This window comes from Trametes versicolor (genome assembly GCF_000271585.1).
Source record: "Trametes versicolor FP-101664 SS1 unplaced genomic scaffold TRAVEscaffold_5, whole genome shotgun sequence".
NCBI classification, from domain to species: domain Eukaryota; kingdom Fungi; phylum Basidiomycota; class Agaricomycetes; order Polyporales; family Polyporaceae; genus Trametes; species Trametes versicolor.
The window spans coordinates 2,480,351-2,497,590 of NW_007360325.1; the positions used below are offsets into that span (position 1 = coordinate 2,480,351).

Genomic DNA, 17,240 nt, shown 5'->3' on the forward strand with positions numbered 1-17,240 from the left:
TGTATACCGTAAGTCGTCAAAATCGTTCGAGCCGGCGATGTGCTAATACTTCCTGGCGCGTAGATGTACGATACCCCTGCCCTCAAGTCTTGCTTTGCGCTTTATTTATCCGCTGCTGCGGAATCTGGCCTTTCCACAAGTCTCCTGACCTGCGAGACTTGACATCGACTCGCGCCGACCGGGGACGTATGTACCTCTGGGCGTTCGGCCGATGGAAAGATACCTCGGCGTGGTGCCATCTGAGAAGACGGAGATGTGAGAACCGCTGTCGCACTGATGTCCACCGAAAATCCTGGAGCGCATACAGCTAACGTCGGGCCTATCGGAGACATCCCAACAATCGCTACGCGGTCTTAAAGCGAAAGCCGAGGACTTCGCAGTGCTTTCACCGCATTTACGGCCTCGATTCGTGAGCGTGGGCGGGGGAATGACAAAGGGCTTCGTCACTGTTTTTGCGAAAGGAGTGCGGCAGGCAAGGGTGGTGAGTGTGAAACTGCGTGGATGCGTGGAGTCCTAACCAGCTGACCTGTCGCTAGAATCCCGCTACCTAATATTCTTGATTTAGCTTTGGCGTGACTTCTGGCGAAGACACGCTCACCCAGATTATATGCCTATGCCTAAGCTCTCATGCGTAGAATCGCAGTAACCGAAGGAATGCGAGGTCGCACCACGCACCACAACTGACGCCCTTCCCAGGCGTAGAGCTCACCGTTCAACCCCGAGCCGATGGAGTCGCGACGTGGACGATTACTCTGGATGGCGAGTTGTTGAGTGCTCCCCAGCGCCGACGTCCCCGTCGGATCACTCAAGTATAACAAGATGACCCGTCAGCGCAGCACCATCGTCTGTCGCTTTTAGCAGATACTGGCTTGGCGGCCTCCTGCAAAACCGTCAATATGCGGCTTGATACATGAGGCGAAAAAAGGAGAGGAAAAATGGCGGGAAGAAGTACGCGTCGGGCTTCTTCCATGCCTGTGCGGGCGCACGCCTGTGGTTGGTATGTGTTGCCGTCATGTGAGTCCGCGTCCTTACGCTCACGATGCAGAAGAGCCCCATTCGCTGTGTTCGGTCTTGTGGAGTCGTCGCCAGATCTATGCCGTGCTATGGTGTCATCGCACAATCCGGCTTTATGGCCATGCACGATGGCTGCTGAGCAGCCTCGATACGTTTTATGCACGATTCATCGCCTTCTGGTACTATGTCCGGATCGTCTCGGTCCCACACAGGAGGTGTTCGGTGCAGTCTGTCGGCCATGTCGGCTCAAACTCAGTTGCATGTGTATATACGCAGCAGTAACCGCGATCCGGGACTCACCAGCGGTATCAGATAGTGGGAGGCGTAGATCCCAGTCCGCGTCCATCCAGTCACCGTTCCAGCGACGAACAGCGCGCAGTGCCATTTCGGGACAGCGGTGTACAAGGTTTGCTTCGTGATGGGAGCGTGGGTGGAGTGGGACGCAGTTCAAGCGGGCGTACGCGTCCGCTCGGCACGCGGGCGGCAGAAGGGAAGAGAAGGCGTCGGTTCCCGGCGCCGCGCGATGCGCACACCGCGAGGATACCGGACAGTACTGAGCATGTACGACTGAGTCATGGGGTCATGAGAAATCTGACGCAGCAACATACTCACACCTGGCACACAAGGCGAACGTTCTGAGTGCTAGTTGCCGGAGGAGGACTTATCGATGAGATGAGGTTGGCGTGTATATATAGCCCGAGCTGGGGGGCACATCCACAGTCAGCAACTGCCCAGCACTCTTTCACTCGACCACCACCACCAGCACTACCTACACAATGTCTCTCTGCAAGCACTGCATCTCTGGTGAGTTTCTGTGTTTGTTACGCGCTTTCAGTCGTTCTAACGTTGCGTTATTGCAGGTGTCCGCCATGAGGGCACGCCCGCGGGTACGCCACCGCCCACTCGATCGCACATTTGGCTGCGAGACTCATTCACCCGATATGTTTCCAGGCCAGACTACCCAGTACGGCGGTGTCGAGACGTACATCGCTACGCCGACCACCGAGTACCCGAAGGACAAGGCCGTCCTCTTCCTGACCGATGTCTTCGGCCTCAAGCTGCAGAACAACCTCGTGAGTACCGAATGACGTCACCGTGCCTGGTCGGCCGCCATCGTCCTCCCGCCATGTCGTGCCGCCATGGGCGTGCCGGCCAAAGGCCCAATAAGGGAGGCGCGAGATAGAAAGTGGGCTATCCGAGGAGGAGTGGCTCCGCCCCCTTGCGTGTATATGCACGACCGACCAGTCCGAAGCCACTTACTCGTGCTGACAACCGTGAAACCGACAGCTGCTCGCGGACGACTACGCACTCAACGGCTTCAAGGTGTACGTGCCGGACCTCTTCGAGGGTGATGCGCTCCCCGAGGACGCGCTGAACAGCGGCACCTTCGACATCATGAGCTGGATTGGAAAGCACAGCCCGGACCGCGTCGTGGGCATCATCCGCGGCGTGCTCGCCGCGCTCAAGGCGGACGGCATCACGAAGATCGGCGCCATCGGGTTCTGCTATGGGGCGCGCCCCGCGTTCGACCTCGCGTTCAACGGCGAGGTGGACGTCGTCGGCGTCTCGCACCCGTCGCTCCTGAAGATCCCCGATGACCTCGAGGTGCGTCAGATGTGCGCTGGATGCGTCGGGATTGGGCTGACGCTGTTTGCGGGGCAGAAATACTTGACGACCTCGAAGGCGCCGCTGCTCATCAACTCGTGCACGGTCGACTCGCAGTTCCCCATCGAGGCGCAGGCGAAGGCGGACGAGATCCTCGGCGGGGGCAAGTTCGCGCCCGGATACGAGCGCACGTACTGGGACGGCTGCACGCATGGCTTCGCTGTCCGCGGGGACATTGTACGTCTTCTAGCGTACGCTTTATATGCCCGCCAGACGCTGATAATTTATCTCGTACGCAGAGTGACCCGAAGGTCAAGGCCGGCAAGGAGGGCGCGTTCAAGGCCACCGTCGAGTTCCTCATCAAGCACTTGTAAGCTCGGGGCGCTGGATAGCCGGTTTATGGCCGGCACCGAGCCCCGGGGCGTTAATGGGGATATCAAGGAGATCATAAGAAGTGTATTTGCAAAGGCTGTACGACCTGGGAGTTTGTGTATACAAGGTTCAGAACCAGATATCATTCAACAACACGTTGCGGTCAGATGTGTGCTGTGCTGTGGTCATGGGTGGCAAGATATATGAGGATGCGGTACAGTCGAGAATGGTTGTTGAATGTTGGAAGGTTATCCAGATATTCGCGATGTCCAGAGAGGGACGAGTGAGGCTGCAGCGGTGGAACTGGAGTGGTACAGGCACGGGCGGCTACCGTGGTGGCGCGGTTGTGGCGGGAGGAGGACATGATCGGGGAACGGCATGCGTTCGGGTTTCCTCCCAGCCATGATGCCCTTCTCTCCCAGCCCTCCTCTTCCTCCCTGTATCGCTACATAGCCCACCACAGCCCACCCGTGTATCTTTATTCCTCCCTCTCTGTACCGTGTCTCGACTTATGTCACCTTGTTCCACCCGCCATGTCTGAAGATATGCCTCCATCCTCCTGGCGCTCTCTGGCCTCCGCCGCCGGCCGCTCCCTCAAGGGCTACGTCGCGCAGCAGCGCGAGCTCAAACAATCCTACCCCTCGTGGCGCGGCACTCCTCCGCAAGACTCTGATGCAACACCGAAGAAGCAGTCGTGGGGCCAGTGGGCTGGGCAGAAACTGCGTCGCGGGAGCCAGAGCGAGTACGACGTCAGTGGCGACAGGATAACTATCTTCCCGGGTTGGGCTACGCGCCGGTATCGCGAGCCGCAAAGGGATGGGCAGGAAGGTACGTCCGAGGTGTTCAACATTTCCGTGTCGTATGCCGGTAGTAATGTCCGTGCAGACGCACAGTTCGACATCGACGTCTTCGTATCTGGGTACACCTGCAAACTCACTGGCGTCGGGTTCAACACTAAGGCGGGTCGCGCATTTCTACGACTAGCGAAAAGTATGCGTTCATGTTGTCTATCTGGTCGCATACTAACGTCGCCACAGGTTACGCCGCACTACCCAAGCTGTCCGTCGGGTCTGGAATGTCGACAGCTATTACCCCCATGAGTAGATCCACCGAAGAGCTCCTCGCTCATGCACACCTACCTCCACCTCCAGATCAAATCACAGACGAGTCCGAAATGCAGGCACTCGACGAGAGGCTACGCCGGATAGAGTTCGACACACGGAGCGTCGATAGCGGACGCAGCGGACATGATGCGCCCTCGCTAGACTACTCCGACTCACACAGTTCCCGCCCTCCCTCTGCCTCTTCTGCCTCGTCGACGTACTCGAGCTCGGGACCTGGATATTCTCGAAGTTCGAGATCGTCGCCCCCTTCTTCGGCTACGCCCCTGGGCTTGGGTGCAGGCTCATCTGACCTCCAACGGTGGCACGCGAACCTCGAAGCACGCTTGCATCCCTTCTGGTCTTCTGCCCTCGTGAATCGAACCGTGCGCCTCTCTCTGTATGCGGCAGACCCCACGCTATACGAGGACGGGGCCACGGACGAGTCTGGTTCCTCGGGAAGCTCAGCCTCGCCGGAGAAATCGCCAATCCTCACGCGCGAAGTGATTACCGCTGCAGATGGCTCGTTCCAGGTCAAATTCTCTGTACCGTGGGAGCAGATGTGCGTCCATCCCGGTGCCTTGCACATTGCGTTTGGCGGGCCGGGCCTCGAGCAAGACTTGTTTGTGGTCGCAGAGCTCCTCGCACCTCCATCTCCAGGACCCGGCACACCCGCGACACCACAAGGTCCTTCAACATCAAGATATATGTCCCGATTTCCCGCGCCAGTCACTGTTTCTACCTCCATCGCAATCCCACTCTCCTGTTCCTCAGTGCGCGTAATTTCGGACATCGACGACACGATCAAGCTCTCAGGCATCCTCGGCGGGGCCCGGGCGGTGTTCCATAACGTCTTCGTGAAAGATCTCCGAGACAGCGTTATCCGCGGTATGGGTGACTGGTACACGGGCATGTGGAAGCGCGGCGTGCGATTCCACTATGTGGTATGTCCGTTTAACTCGAATTCGTCCTCCCCTCACTCACATACGCACTGTGTAGTCCAATGGCCCCTTCGAACTTCTCCCGATCGTGAACGAGTTCCTCCAAATTGCTCGTCTACCCCCAGGATCGATCCGGCTGCGCTCCTATGGCGGCCGCTCGCTCTTCAACGGCCTCCTCTCCGCACCCGCGATGCGCAAGCGCACGGGCGTGCTCGACGTGCTGAACCACTTCCCTGAGGCGCACTTCATCCTCGTCGGCGACTCCGGCGAACAGGACCTCGAGCTCTACGCCGAGCTCGCACGCGAGCGCCCGGACCAGATCGTCGGCATCTTCATTCGCGACGCCGGCGTGCGTGGCGGGGACATCCTCCCGCTTGAAGACCCAATAGGCGCTGATGCGTACCGCGGCGGCATGGACGCGGCGTTCGGGCTGCCGGGGAGCGCGCCTGCTGGAGGAGGGATGCGCGGCGCCGGTAGGCGTATCGTTGGGCGGTACGGCCCATCACGCTCGATGTCTGACGCAATTCCCGGGGCGAGCACACCCATGCCGTCAAGACCGTCGGGCAGGGCGCGCTCGGGCAGCGATGTGGGCACACCGTCGGGCGGGCCGTCGCCAACAACCGACTACTTCAGCTCGGCGCCGCGGACCCACTCGCCGATTACTGAGGAGCCTAGCGGGACGCCGCCGATGGGCTTCCAGGATGCGAAGGAGGACGCGACCCCTAGCTCGTTCCCTCCGTCTGGGTTCGCGCGACCGCAGGGTACGGTCGAATGGACGGACGCTACTGCACGATGGCAGCCGCAGCTGCCGCCGCCGCGCCAGCAGTCGTCGCAGTCGTCACAGAGCTCGGTGTCGGACGCGGAGAAGAAGCGGTGGGAGCTGCAGGCGCGGCTGTGGCGGGCGCGCGTGGAGGTGCAGCCGAGCATCCCTATACGCATCTTTAGGGAGCCGGAGGAGTGTGTGGAGGTGGACGGGATCTTGGATAGACTGCAGGTGCCGAAGTAGGTGCGCGGACGCGGACGACTATACTTGGTTTGTAGCTCACTGGGACCCTGAGTGGACATTGTGTATCATGTACATCGTATGATAGGATTCCGTAGGACCTAATACATTCGTATCTCAGCTAGACGTGCGCTGGTGCAGCACATGCGAATTCCGTTACCTGGCGGTCTACGCGTTGCGGCGGTGTCTGGCAGCTATGGTACGTTACGACAAGATACGGAAAATATGGCTGACTATGGTACGTCTCACGGTCTGTCTTTCCACAAATCTGACGCGACCGACAGTTGCATTGGTGTCGCACGTCCACATGTCGCCCCCTTCAGCGTTCACACGTTCGATGTATGCGGAACGGTCGTTTCCGACAATATTACTAGGCCCAGTTGTGCGGTTCCATAAGAGGACGAAAGGGTGAGGAATATACACTGTACAAGTACCGTACCATAACCATAGGAGATAATACATCAGGACACGGGTATCGGCTGCGGTGACGCCTTTTCGAGGCTCTGCTCGGTCGACCCGTTCAGGTGCGACTCGATGTCCGCCAGCATCTGTACCATTTCCTGGAGAGGCAAAGAAGTAAGCATTCTGCCGTGCATGCGGTATGTGATAGAGACGTGGTGTCAGGCACACAGCCCAAATGGACGCGTATAAGGACGCCAGCCTGGTTCGCTGCCTGCTTATGGTGAGGTGGACTTACTGGGTTGGTGGGTTCGAACGAGAGACCAAGCTGGATCGCGTCCTTGGCATCCTGGTATCGTTCGAGCTTCATGAGGGAGCGCGCCTTTCGGAAGTGGCCCTTGCTCCAGGGCCGCTTGAGCGAGATGACGGTCTCAGCGTCGACCAGCGCGCTGACGAAGTCCCCGGCCTCAAAGAACGCGGCGGAACGGTTGGAGAGAATCATGGAGAGCTCTTCGCGCATGAGCTGTTGCGCTTCCCATGGCGGGCGCTGGACGGCGATGCTCGCGGCCATAGTGTACCGCTGGATAGCCTGGACGTGCATGCCGCCCTTGAACAAAGCCTAACAGTTGCAGCAGTTCATTAGCACGAGGACCGCAGAGCATGCAATAGGTGGCGCACGTTTCCCTCATCCTTGGTGTTGTTGATTGCTTGTGACAGGTTCTGAGAGACAACCTGCGGAGGTGGGGGACAGCGGAGGTTCGGGTTCGCGACGAGCAATCGGGAGAGACGGTTCAGAGCACGGTAATCCACGTTGCAGTCCACGCATTTCTCCTGCTTGTGCTTGCCACACAGCGCACTGGCGTTTTCGGGTGGTCCGAGGGCAAGGTCGACCGGGCGGAAGCTCTCCTCGATGACGGCCTGCATGAGCGGGTCTGGTGGGCGCATGACCATGGTCTGTTGCTGCTGCTGGGGCGGTTGCGGGCCATGGCTGTGGTTGTGGGACTCGCCCGGCGCGTGCGTATGAGAGTGGGACATGGCGGGAGAGCAGGTCAAGGTATGAGATGAGGTGTCGGTGGCTGCTGTGCCCGCTGAGCAGCGTTCGCGTTCCTGGACTGCTGTGAGCGCTTGCGTCGCGTAGATGCTGACGGAGGGCGGGCCGGCGGGCGCCTACGCGGTGCCACGTCGCGCGTCCTCTTGGCGCAGGCACATGGCAGGACGCCGTTTCGGGTAAATTGCTTATGTAAGGGAGCCACTGCAGGGTTTTGTAAGCTCCGGGGTGGAGGGCAAATTTCTCACTCGCCTTTGTGGTGTACCATCACCATCTACCATCTCGACTCGTTTCCAGCTCATCGCTCATAGACGAAAATCTCAACAAGTTCTCATACACTTTGTTCTTTTCCTTCATCCACGCATAATATGTCCAATGGAATTGTAAACGGTACCGGTCTGGAGAACCAGTTTGGTGCGTCGTTTTTGCCAGCGTGCATTGCATGCTCGCGACATGCTTATCACCCACTTTGCAGCCAACCTCGGTATCGCAAAATCAGCTTATGTCCCTCCTCACATGAGGGGAGCTCCGCAGAGCTCACCGCGGGCCGTCTCTGCCAGCATTGTCCCCCCGAACGGGTCAGTTTCGTGCTTGAATGATACGTGTCGCGAATATTGACGCCAGCGCCCTGTAGGAACGGCTGGACTGATTCCCGTTCTTCCACTCCTTCTTCGCGCGGCGGTTTCGAACCCAGAGGCGGTGGAGGTTTCAACCGTAGCGTCAGCTCGCGCGGTGGTGGCGGTGGAGGCTGGGGCGATCGTCCCCAAACCAACGGCCCCCGCGGTGGAGGTGACGGCCCCCGTGAGTCCTTCGGCTACGGTGTCTGGAAGGACGGCAAACACGTTGCGGGTGGTCGCAATGTCCGCATGGAGAAGGAGCTCTACGGAGAGGAGAACGACCCTTCGAAGCAGCACACCGGTATCAACTTCGAAAAGTACGACGACATCCCCGTCGAGGCTACCGGAGCTGGTGTGCCTGAACCCGTGACGGTCTTCACGTCCCCGCCCCTGGATCCGGTGCTTCTCGAGAACATCAGTTACGCTCGTTACACGACCCCGACGCCCGTTCAAAAGTATTCGATTCCGATCGTCGCCGCAGGCAGAGACCTGATGGCTTGTGCTCAGGTACGCAAAAGCTCAGAACGCGCCAGTGCTTATATGCTAACTACGTATTTTTCAGACGGGTTCTGGGAAAACTGGTGGTTTCCTTTTCCCTATTCTTTCCGCCTCCTTCACGAACGGACCTCGTGCACCCCCCGCGGACTTGCAGCCTAGCATGGGCTACAGCCGTGGACGCAAGGCCTACCCCACTGGTCTTATCCTCGCCCCTACGCGTGAGCTGGTCAGCCAAATCCACGAGGAGGCCCGCAAGTTCTGCTACCGCTCCTGGGTCCGCCCTGCGGTAGTTTACGGCGGTGCTGACATCAACCAGCAGCTGCGGCTGATCGAGCGCGGCTGCGACTTGCTTAGCGCTACTCCTGGTCGCCTCGTGGATCTGATCGAGCGTGGGCGTATCAGCCTTGCCAACGTGCGCTACCTTGTCTTGGACGAGGCAGACCGCATGCTCGACATGGGTTTCGAGCCCCAGATCCGCCGGATCGTCCAGGGCGAGGACATGCCGGGCGTACAGGAGCGCCAGACGCTCATGTTCTCAGCCACGTTCCCTCGCGACATCCAGATGCTTGCCCGGGACTTCATGAAGGACTACGTCTTCCTGTCTGTCGGACGTGTCGGCTCTACCTCCGAGAACATCACCCAGAGGGTCGAATACGTCGAGGACGCCGACAAGCGCTCTGTCCTCCTCGATGTCTTGCAGGCAAACAGCACTGGCCTTACACTCGTCTTCGTCGAGACCAAGCGTATGGCTGATATGCTGTCGGACTTCCTCCTCGGGAACAACATGCCCGCGACCTCCATCCACGGAGACCGTACTCAACGCGAGCGTGAGATGGCCCTCCAAACCTTCAAGACTGGCCGTACCCCGATTCTTGTCGCAACTGCCGTCGCTGCCCGTGGTCTCGATATCCCCAATGTCACCCACGTCATCAACTACGACTTGCCGTCCGACATCGATGACTACGTGCATCGTATCGGTCGTACCGGTCGTGCGGGTAACACCGGCATTGCGACTGCCTTCTTCAACCGTGGCAACCGCAACATCGTTCGCGACATGCTCGAGCTGCTTCGCGAGGCCAACCAAGAGGTTCCTGGCTGGCTCGAGACCGTGGCTGCAGAATCTACGTTCGGCGGCGGCGGATACCGCGGCGGCCGTGGTCGCGGCGGAGGCCGTGGCCGTGGAGGAGGCGGCCGCGACGTCCGCACGGGTGGCGGAGGTTACGGCGGCAGCCGCGGGGGAGCTAGCTTTGGCGGTCCTCAGTACGGTGGCAGCGGCGGTGGCGGAGGAGGCTACGGTGGCGGCTACGGCGGTGGCGGAGGCGGAGGAGGTGGAGGCAGCTGGTGGTAAATTCCCCCGGCCGCACAACGACTTCCCCGACGGCGCCCTTCCAGGCACCTTGACCCTGTTTCACCCCGTTCTTGACCCAGCATCCTCGCCCCGACGTCTGATTTATGCCACGTTCTTATGCCGACCCATGCAACGACTTCGCCTCAAGCCCTGATCTCATACTATTCCGCGTACTACCATTCACGTTCGGTCCCCACCATGCGCTGCTCTCACAACTCTCACGCTCTCGGTCTCGTTGCAACATCTGCTCATCGTCTATCGTACGGCCCTACTAATCCGTCCCGTCTGTTTCAATACTCAGGCGTGATCCGCCATATCCTTATTGCAGCATCACCCCCCATAGAGGTTGTTCGGGGCCCATCAGCATGAGCAGAGCTAATGTCTTCCTTCGTTTCGCGATACCCTGACTTATTGCGACGCGCAGTCGGACATTTACCTATATCCTAGTAGCATCACGAGACAATCTGTTAGAGCATCGCACACCTTGTACCGTAGTAGCATCTTTTCCTCTCGAGGCACCACTAGTCGTTGTAAATACATGGGTCTGAAAAATTGTCTCCCCTCCTGACAGTGAGTGCTATATTCCGCCTGCTATAGGCTGGCTCCTCGGTGCAGGTGACAAGGCCGGCAAGAGGTACGGAATTTGCGTGAAGGAATGAGCCGGATAATGGAGCAGGATCGCGGTGGCTGAGCGGAGGGAAATCAATCTCACAGGCCGGCAGGCAGGAATTCGAGTCTGCCCCGCTCGAGGCTCGTTTGTCCGTAACGCATATCTCGCACCCTCGCTTTACACGATCCCATCAGCCAGCACGCTCTGCAGCGCGTGGCATTAGATCTACCCAGCTGAGCACCAACGCTTTTGTGTGCACCCCCGCAAGACAAACGCCGACCACGACGGCGGCGACCACCACAAAGTCCCGGCCACGCACGCATCGACGCCCGTCGCACCCCCCTCCCACGTAAGCCCGCGAGATCGCCAAAATCGTAGCCATCCGCCGCGGAGGAACCCGTGCTGACTGTGAGATATGCTCCGCTCCCTCCACCAGCTATTCTTTGCAGCGCCAGCACACGCACCAGCACACGCACCACCAGCACACCCAGGACCGAACGCACAAGCCCCGATCGACCCCGAGCCACTCCCAAACGACAACGGTATGTACGCCGACACGCACCGGGGCCAGTCCCCGTCGCCCGTCTACGACGTCCCCGAGCTCCCGACGCTCCGCCGCGTGAAGCCGCTCCCGAAGCGCAGACGCACCTCCGAGCCGGACACGCACACCCACCTCGACTCCGGTGGCGGGGCCTCTGGACACACCTCCCCCAACGGCTCGCAAGGACCCGATGACCAAGCGGAGGACGGCACGGGGCGTGCGACGCTCACGGCGCAGATGGCGCTGCAGGCGTACTACATGCCCGTGCTCGGCGGCGTGCGCGACCTGTTCAAGACAGTGCCCCCGGATGGAGACGCAGAGCAGATGGGCACCCGCCTCGACCTCAGCAGCGCGCTCGCGGGGCTCGGCGGCGGGTTCGGCTTCGGGCTCAGCACGGGGTATGGATACGCGGATAGTGGGGGCATGGACGGCCGGGACGGGTTAGACGACGACGAGAGCGGGGAGGGCGACTACGTGGACCACCTGCAGCAGCCAGGGAACACGAAGAAGCGCAAGGTGCCCGCGAACATGTCCGGCTCGGCGCACGACGGAGGAGACTCTGCGTCTGGCGGGGAAGACGAGTCTGCGGAGCGTGGGATCCCGACGGGGCGTGAGCGGGATATTGAGGGAGGCGTAGGGAACGGAGGAGGTGCCGGAGGTGGTGGCGGGGGAGGCACAGGTATGGTAGCGTTGGGCGGGATGGGCGCACAAGGGGTGCAGGGACGCGGAGGGCGGCGCGGTCGCCTCACGCGCGCGACGCTTGCGGGGCTGCAGCACAAGGAGTTGTTGCGGAGCCGGAAGCGGCAGCTCGCGGTGGTGCTCGGTGCCCTCGCGCACGGGGACACGCTCGCACTCGACCAGGCGCTCTCCGCGAGCTACCCGTTCGTGCAGACCGGGATCGACTACCGGAGCGGCGCCCCGGTTAGGATGCGCCTCTCGCAGCGACGAGAGGCGCGGATGGCACGCGCATTCAAAGTACACAAAGAGGCCTTGCTCTCCGAACACGCCGACGGTCCCGACGCCCCAGGCGACGAGAACGCGGCCCCGGCTCCCACGGCGCCCTCCTCCGAGTTCACGTTTGTGTACAACTGCGCGAGTGAGTGCCCGTCCGTCGCCATCCTCGCATTCTGACCGAAAGTCCTCATCATGTGCACTGCGAAGCCTCGGACCGCCTGATCGCCACGAAGGAGGAAGTCGCGATCCTGCACGGCCGGTTCGAGGAGGAGCTCGCGCGCCAGGCCGCCCGCGCCGCCGAGGCCGCGAAGCAGGCCGCCGCCGCCGCACTCAGCGCGCCCGCCGCCAAGCGCACAGACCGCACCAAGGCCGGCGGCGGCGACGTGCAGGGCGCGCTGGACGCGCCCGCGGCGGGGGCGAAGAAGGGCGGGAAGAAGAAGAAGCGGTCCGCGCTCGCGAACGCGTCGAACCCGCACCACCTGCGCAACTACGTGCCGTCGCGGCTGCCGCACACGGGCCCGCCCTCCGCGCAGCAGGCCGCGCAGAACGCGCAGAACATGCTCAGCCCGCTCCCGCTGCGCTTCCTCGCCGCGGAGATCCCGCCGCGGCGCACGCGCAAGAAGGCGTCTGTGGCGGAGGGCGCACCTCCGCCCCCGCCGCCGGTGTCCACGGCGCTGGCCAATCCGGCGGACGAGTGGATCTGCCCGTTTTGTGAGCACGAGCTGTTTTACGGGGACGAGCAGAGCTACCACCGCGCGGTGCGCAACCGGAAGAAGATCTTGCGTCGCCGGAGGCGGGCGCGCGAGCGTGCGGCGGCGGCTGCGAGCGGGGTCGCGCCTCCCGCTACTGCGGCCGCGCTGCACCCCGCGGACAGGGGTGAGCACGAGGTCGCGCCGGCGGCTCTGGACGCCCTTCCCTCGAAGGAGCCCGCGTCGTCTCCGGGAAAGGCGGCGAAGTGGAAGGAGGGAGATAGAGGGGCGCGAGGGGTGGCGGCAGGTTCGTGATGGGGCCGCGCATGCATGTTGTTTTACATGCTCGCGGCTCGCGGAGACGCGGGGAGGTTTGGGGTTGACCGACGGATGGAGGTGGAACGCGCACAGCCTATACTAGGATGCAGGTGGAGCGACGGTGTATTCGCACAGACGCAGACGCGGCGCATGCCTCTGGAGGTGAATACATGCAGGTACCTATACAGCGGCTTTCGCGTCGACGGATCGTTGCGAGTTCCTTGCGCTCAATAGCGCTTGGAACTGGAACGCTCTATATTCAACGCGGCAGGTCGCCTCACAGGTTGGTAGCTACATACGTTACTCACAGCCTCAGCGCAGGTGCGTTGCCCCGGACGTCTGAGAACCCTATCGATATGCTCTGTATATCCAGCTTACTGCAGAAGCACAGAGAAAACCTGTTAACGTTCGGGCCGTAAGTATCCAGGTGACCTCGGAAACGGTAGGGTAGGACTTGTAGGATGTACCTATGTAATTCCTGTGCTAGTAGACCCGCGTGCACGTGTGGCGCTCGAGCGGCCTTGAGAGTCGATTCGACTGATAGACGACCCGAGATATGCGTATATGCAAGACGACTGTGGATGCGAGTGTAAGAAGCGGGCTCTATCGCATATGAGGGCGGCGTCACGCCGCGCCGCATGGCGGCTAGCGAGATGCTCAATGCAGGCTCAAGCTGAAGGCTGTATTGACGAGGATACCCATAGGCGTTTGACCACGGCGACGTGCAGGCACGTAACTCTCTCGGAGATATTAGACGTATCATATATATTGAAGATGCCAGTCAGCTAACTAAGTAATGAATATCAATCACGTTTGGACTGTGGTGCGCGAGCCATGCAATCATCGGAAACGCAAAATGGCAAGCTGCCATGTCATGTATGAGCTTTGAGTACTACGATAGATAGATAGATATATTCAAGGATTATAGTGGCAGTGAGGCCGTCAGGCCGAAGGTGCCACGTAAACTACACTCGTCAAGCTATGGTATGGAATGCACGAGATGGGAGCAAGGGGCCCGGGGAATGTCTGCTGGGTCAATAGTGGAGAAAGGATGTCAAACGATGGTGTACAGGTAACGGGAAGGGCAATGGGGAAGCTCGGGCGCTGGGTCGAGTACTACGATAGACAGCCGGACACACAGTACTCACCGTCGTTGCAGTACTTTTAGAAATATCTGCAGGCCGACGTCGAGGCAGCGGCGGCGGGACGGGGACCGCGATTCGGCCACATCCGCATGGCGCTGCGGCGACCGGCCCCAGTCTGGGTCGCCCACAGGTTCGGCATGGTGGACTCGCCGTAGCGCTCCAAGTCGAAGTAAACGTCGTCGTCCGTGGCAGGCGTCCGCGTGTTCGCCTCGAGGTTCAGATTACCGTTCGCCGGTGTGCGCACACCACCCTGTACGTCCGCGAAGCCCAGCCCTAGCGTCGCCTCCGCGTCAGCGCTGCCCGGGTGGACCATCTCGGGCCTCCACATGAACGGCGGCGGCGGCGGCGGTGCGTAGCGCGTCGGAGGGCCGCCGGGGGTGGGGATCGTGTTCGCAGCGTTGCCCATCGCCCACGGCCCGTTCGCGACAGGAGGCATCTGGCCCTGCATGTAGTCGATGTTCGACATTCCGGGCTCGTCGCATTGGAGGTAGCCGCCGTGGGCGGGGGCGAACGTGAAGGGCTGATCGCATTGGGGGTAGCTGCCGTGCGCGGGGGTGAGCGTGAAGGGCTCGTCATATTGGAGGTAGCCGCCGAGCACTGGGGTGAACGTGCAGGGCTCGTCGGCACGACCTATGCCAGGGGTGGTAGGAACGTCGGTATGGCCTGTGGCAGGCGTGGTCGGCGCGGTGGGGTGGTCCCATGCCGGGCCCCAGATGACGGATTGGTCCTCGCGCGCCTGGTCATCGTGCGCCTGGTCGACGACAGCGTGGACAGGAGCGTTGTCTGCCATGTAGAGGCTGCGGTACTCGTGAAGGATTTCGAGCGTTGGCTGCATCGTGGCGGACGTTGGTCTGTAGATGTTCATGATCTTCACATGGGCAAAGTCGACTTCGCGGCCGCGGAAGGTCAGTGGGCGGTTCTTCCCCTTCAGCTCCTTCTACAGAACATGAATACGAGAGGAAATGAGACAAATCATGACAGCGATTAGATAAGCCAAAGGGAGACACTCACCATGACACTCTGTAGCTCTAGCGCGACCATCTCCACCAGCGCGATACGCATGAGTGGTACCGACTTGGAGTTCTTGCGCAACGGCTTCCTGCCAGACAGGCGCTCCGCAGCCTTGACGGATGCGGCCAACTCGGCCTGGGTCTTCATGGAGGCGCGTTCGTGTCTCTGCTTCGGACGCTCGTTCCGCAACGGTCCATGAGGCTGCCGGTTGGAGCCGACGAACTGCTACAACGTGAGTACTTCTGTCAAACATAGAGATCACTGCGTACTCACAACCAAACGGAAGGTGAACTTCTTGCCTTCCCTACTAGATAGTCCGATTATGTCCGGGAAAGCGGGCTCCAAGGGATCCCTCAGGGCCCGCGCCAACGCATCAGGTACTACAGCTTCAGACGCAGCAACGTCGACCTTTGTAAACGGCAGCGACTCTCTAGCCGGCGGGCGGTATGAAGTGTTGCTAGTATACATCTCCTGGGGGATTTCCCAGTCCGGGGAGGAGAGCTCTTCGCGCGCTTGAAGCAAGGCGTCATCTTTGCCCAAACATTGCCAGAACTGGGAGGCTTCCTTTTGAAGAGCTAGTTTCTCTTGGCCCTACAACACTAGTGATCAGGGTGCATGTTTGCGGATGACTCGTATATGTCTTACCCTCGTCAGGTCGTTGAGATTATCAGGATCGAGAAGCTTTCGAAGCTCCAGATATGAACTCAACTGAAAATCTTGCACGTCTTCCTGCATCTGGAGAGGCCATCAGAACAACAGCTTGAAGAATTCACCGGAGAGCGTATTAACTCGGCCTTCAGCTGGCTCCCCGGTTGAGTGCTGGTTCGACTTCATACGCTCTGACGAATGTGTGCTTGACGCAACCTGTGGTGCGTATATAGTGAGCACAGAGCAAGGCACCGGTTGTTCGACCATGCCTTACATTGGGTTGCACGGGAGCGCTGGGCCCCGAGAACTTACTGGGCTGGCCGGACCGGCCATTCGAATGACTGTTCATCTTTGGTGCGCGATGTCTGGATGAGAGAGGGAGCGGCGCGGCGACGAGCTGGACGTTACTACGAAGAAGAGGTCAGACAGAGGTCAGACTCGTATGTTTCGGGGACAAAACACAGAGTAACGCACCTTGCGGGGGTAGCGTTCGTTTACACTGGCAGGGTGTAGCAGGGGTGCGATGTCAAGATGTGAGGAAAAAGACCTCCCCCTCGAGTGATCGTTATATTCCTACACGACCTCGGTGGTATCTGGATATCCTGGAATGTAAACTCACGGGGAGCGTGTTGAGTGCGCGTACCCATTTGCTATTTGAAGGGTCTGTATGCGTGCATATGAACCGGGAGGAGAACACCAATGTGGCTGGGATATCTCATCTGCGCACCACATGTTTACGAAGGCAGATGGACGAGAGATCGTCTACTCGCTCCTCTGACTTTAGATCGATGCATACAGCAGGGATATTTCACGGCTCTTGTGGGCCTGGCTTGCACCTTCGCAGGATCGGAGCTGTTCCTCGTAATATCAGGGGCGGGCGGTTGTTGGCGTTGGATATGAAGCAGGTGCTTACGACTTCTGCACAACGGCGCGTACGTCTTCAGTCTGTCCACATGATATCGAGGACCTCCGGAGACGTTCCAGCCAGAGACATCAAGGGCAGGGCACTGCGACAATGGAGGTTGCATGGAGGTCCAAGTCAGGCTTGGGCAGTTGTAAGGCTATCGGTGCTGGAGTGTAGACAAACAGCGGGAATCTCCGCTTGAAGCAGACCATAACGGTCTGCTGCCACACGGCCCGAGCACTCGGAGCGCGCGCTTCGTTGCCGCAGCGGGGTGCGCCCCGCATCCTCCTCTCTCTCGCAGCCGCGTCGTCTCGGAGATGATTACCCTTCGCGAGTGCCACCACGCCTTCGTATATCCTGTTATCCAGGATCTTGTTCTGTCCATCGCAGCGCGCCCCAAACCTTCACACAACGGTACTTTGCCAGCCTGAATCAGATCGCGCCGACGCCGGACGGAGGACCGCGAAACGGTGCT

The 17,240-nt window shown here is 60.3% G+C and overlaps 6 protein-coding genes across 6 annotated transcripts; 4 read left to right on the forward strand and 2 right to left on the reverse strand.

The window, feature by feature from the left end:
• Window positions 1–1,776: 1,776 nt before the first annotated feature.
• Window positions 1,777–3,139, forward strand: TRAVEDRAFT_28810 (alpha/beta-hydrolase). The gene is made up of 6 exons (XM_008039071.1): window positions 1,777–1,818; window positions 1,875–1,901; window positions 1,966–2,087; window positions 2,302–2,619; window positions 2,677–2,856; window positions 2,919–3,139. Exons 1-6 carry the CDS (start codon window positions 1,791–1,793, stop codon window positions 2,991–2,993), a joined length of 750 nt encoding a protein of 249 aa, XP_008037262.1. The 5' UTR covers window positions 1,777–1,790; the 3' UTR covers window positions 2,994–3,139.
• A 385-nt stretch (window positions 3,140–3,524) lies between these two features.
• On the forward strand, window positions 3,525–6,154 carry TRAVEDRAFT_71743 (uncharacterized protein; the record flags this gene model as incomplete). Its single annotated transcript, XM_008039809.1, has 4 exons — window positions 3,525–3,819; window positions 3,877–3,981; window positions 4,029–5,035; window positions 5,091–6,154. 4 exons carry the CDS (start codon window positions 3,525–3,527, stop codon window positions 6,036–6,038), a joined length of 2,355 nt encoding a protein of 784 aa, XP_008038000.1. The 3' UTR covers window positions 6,039–6,154.
• Window positions 6,155–7,748: 1,594 nt separating this feature from the next.
• TRAVEDRAFT_167369 (DEAD-domain-containing protein) lies at window positions 7,749–10,507 on the forward strand. The gene is made up of 4 exons (XM_008039810.1): window positions 7,749–7,896; window positions 7,958–8,060; window positions 8,117–8,606; window positions 8,662–10,507. The coding sequence occupies exons 1-4, from the start codon at window positions 7,851–7,853 to the stop codon at window positions 9,943–9,945; spliced, it is 1,923 nt and encodes a 640-aa protein (XP_008038001.1). The 5' UTR covers window positions 7,749–7,850; the 3' UTR covers window positions 9,946–10,507.
• A 311-nt stretch (window positions 10,508–10,818) lies between these two features.
• TRAVEDRAFT_71746 (uncharacterized protein) lies at window positions 10,819–13,234 on the forward strand. Its single transcript, XM_008039811.1, has 3 exons — window positions 10,819–10,904; window positions 10,992–12,192; window positions 12,258–13,234. The coding sequence occupies exons 2-3, from the start codon at window positions 11,100–11,102 to the stop codon at window positions 13,052–13,054; spliced, it is 1,890 nt and encodes a 629-aa protein (XP_008038002.1). The 5' UTR covers window positions 10,819–10,904; window positions 10,992–11,099; the 3' UTR covers window positions 13,055–13,234.
• An 852-nt stretch (window positions 13,235–14,086) lies between these two features.
• Window positions 14,087–15,750, reverse strand: TRAVEDRAFT_28813 (uncharacterized protein). The gene is made up of 3 exons (XM_008039072.1): window positions 15,487–15,750; window positions 15,214–15,435; window positions 14,087–15,139 (listed from the first exon to the last, which is right to left on the reverse strand). The coding sequence occupies exons 1-3, from the start codon at window positions 15,679–15,681 to the stop codon at window positions 14,222–14,224; spliced, it is 1,335 nt and encodes a 444-aa protein (XP_008037263.1). The 5' UTR covers window positions 15,682–15,750; the 3' UTR covers window positions 14,087–14,221.
• Window positions 15,751–16,669: 919 nt separating this feature from the next.
• Window positions 16,670–16,889, reverse strand: TRAVEDRAFT_37080 (uncharacterized protein; the record flags this gene model as incomplete). The annotated part of the gene is made up of 2 exons (XM_008039118.1): window positions 16,670–16,713; window positions 16,775–16,889. 2 exons carry the CDS (start codon window positions 16,887–16,889, stop codon window positions 16,670–16,672), a joined length of 159 nt encoding a protein of 52 aa, XP_008037309.1.
• Between the last annotated feature and the right edge of the window lie 351 nt (window positions 16,890–17,240).

Bases quoted from the DNA above. Each gene is read 5' to 3' on its own strand.
- TRAVEDRAFT_28810 (XM_008039071.1), top strand. From the start codon at position 1,791: ATGTCTCTCTGCAAGCACTGCATCTCTG. The intron at 1,819-1,874 runs GTGAGTTTCTGT...GCGTTATTGCAG, and splicing joins CTGCAAGCACTGCATCTCTG to GTGTCCGCCATGAGGGCACG. The intron at 2,088-2,301 runs GTGAGTACCGAA...TGAAACCGACAG, and splicing joins TCAAGCTGCAGAACAACCTC to CTGCTCGCGGACGACTACGC.
- TRAVEDRAFT_167369 (XM_008039810.1), top strand. From the start codon at position 7,851: ATGTCCAATGGAATTGTAAACGGTACCGGTCTGGAGAACCAGTTTG. The intron at 8,061-8,116 runs GTCAGTTTCGTG...AGCGCCCTGTAG, and splicing joins AGCATTGTCCCCCCGAACGG to GAACGGCTGGACTGATTCCC. The intron at 8,607-8,661 runs GTACGCAAAAGC...CGTATTTTTCAG, and splicing joins ACCTGATGGCTTGTGCTCAG to ACGGGTTCTGGGAAAACTGG.
- TRAVEDRAFT_71746 (XM_008039811.1), top strand. From the start codon at position 11,100: ATGTACGCCGACACGCACCGGGGCCAGTCCCCGTCGCCCGTCTACGAC. The intron at 12,193-12,257 runs GTGAGTGCCCGT...TGCACTGCGAAG, and splicing joins GTTTGTGTACAACTGCGCGA to CCTCGGACCGCCTGATCGCC.
- TRAVEDRAFT_28813 (XM_008039072.1), bottom strand. From the start codon at position 15,681: ATGTATACTAGCAACACTTCATACCGCCCGCCGGCTAGAGAGTCGCTG. The intron at 15,436-15,486 runs GTGAGTACGCAG...ACGTTGTAGCAG, and splicing joins AGTTCACCTTCCGTTTGGTT to TTCGTCGGCTCCAACCGGCA. The intron at 15,140-15,213 runs GTGAGTGTCTCC...CATGTTCTGTAG, and splicing joins TAGAGCTACAGAGTGTCATG to AAGGAGCTGAAGGGGAAGAA.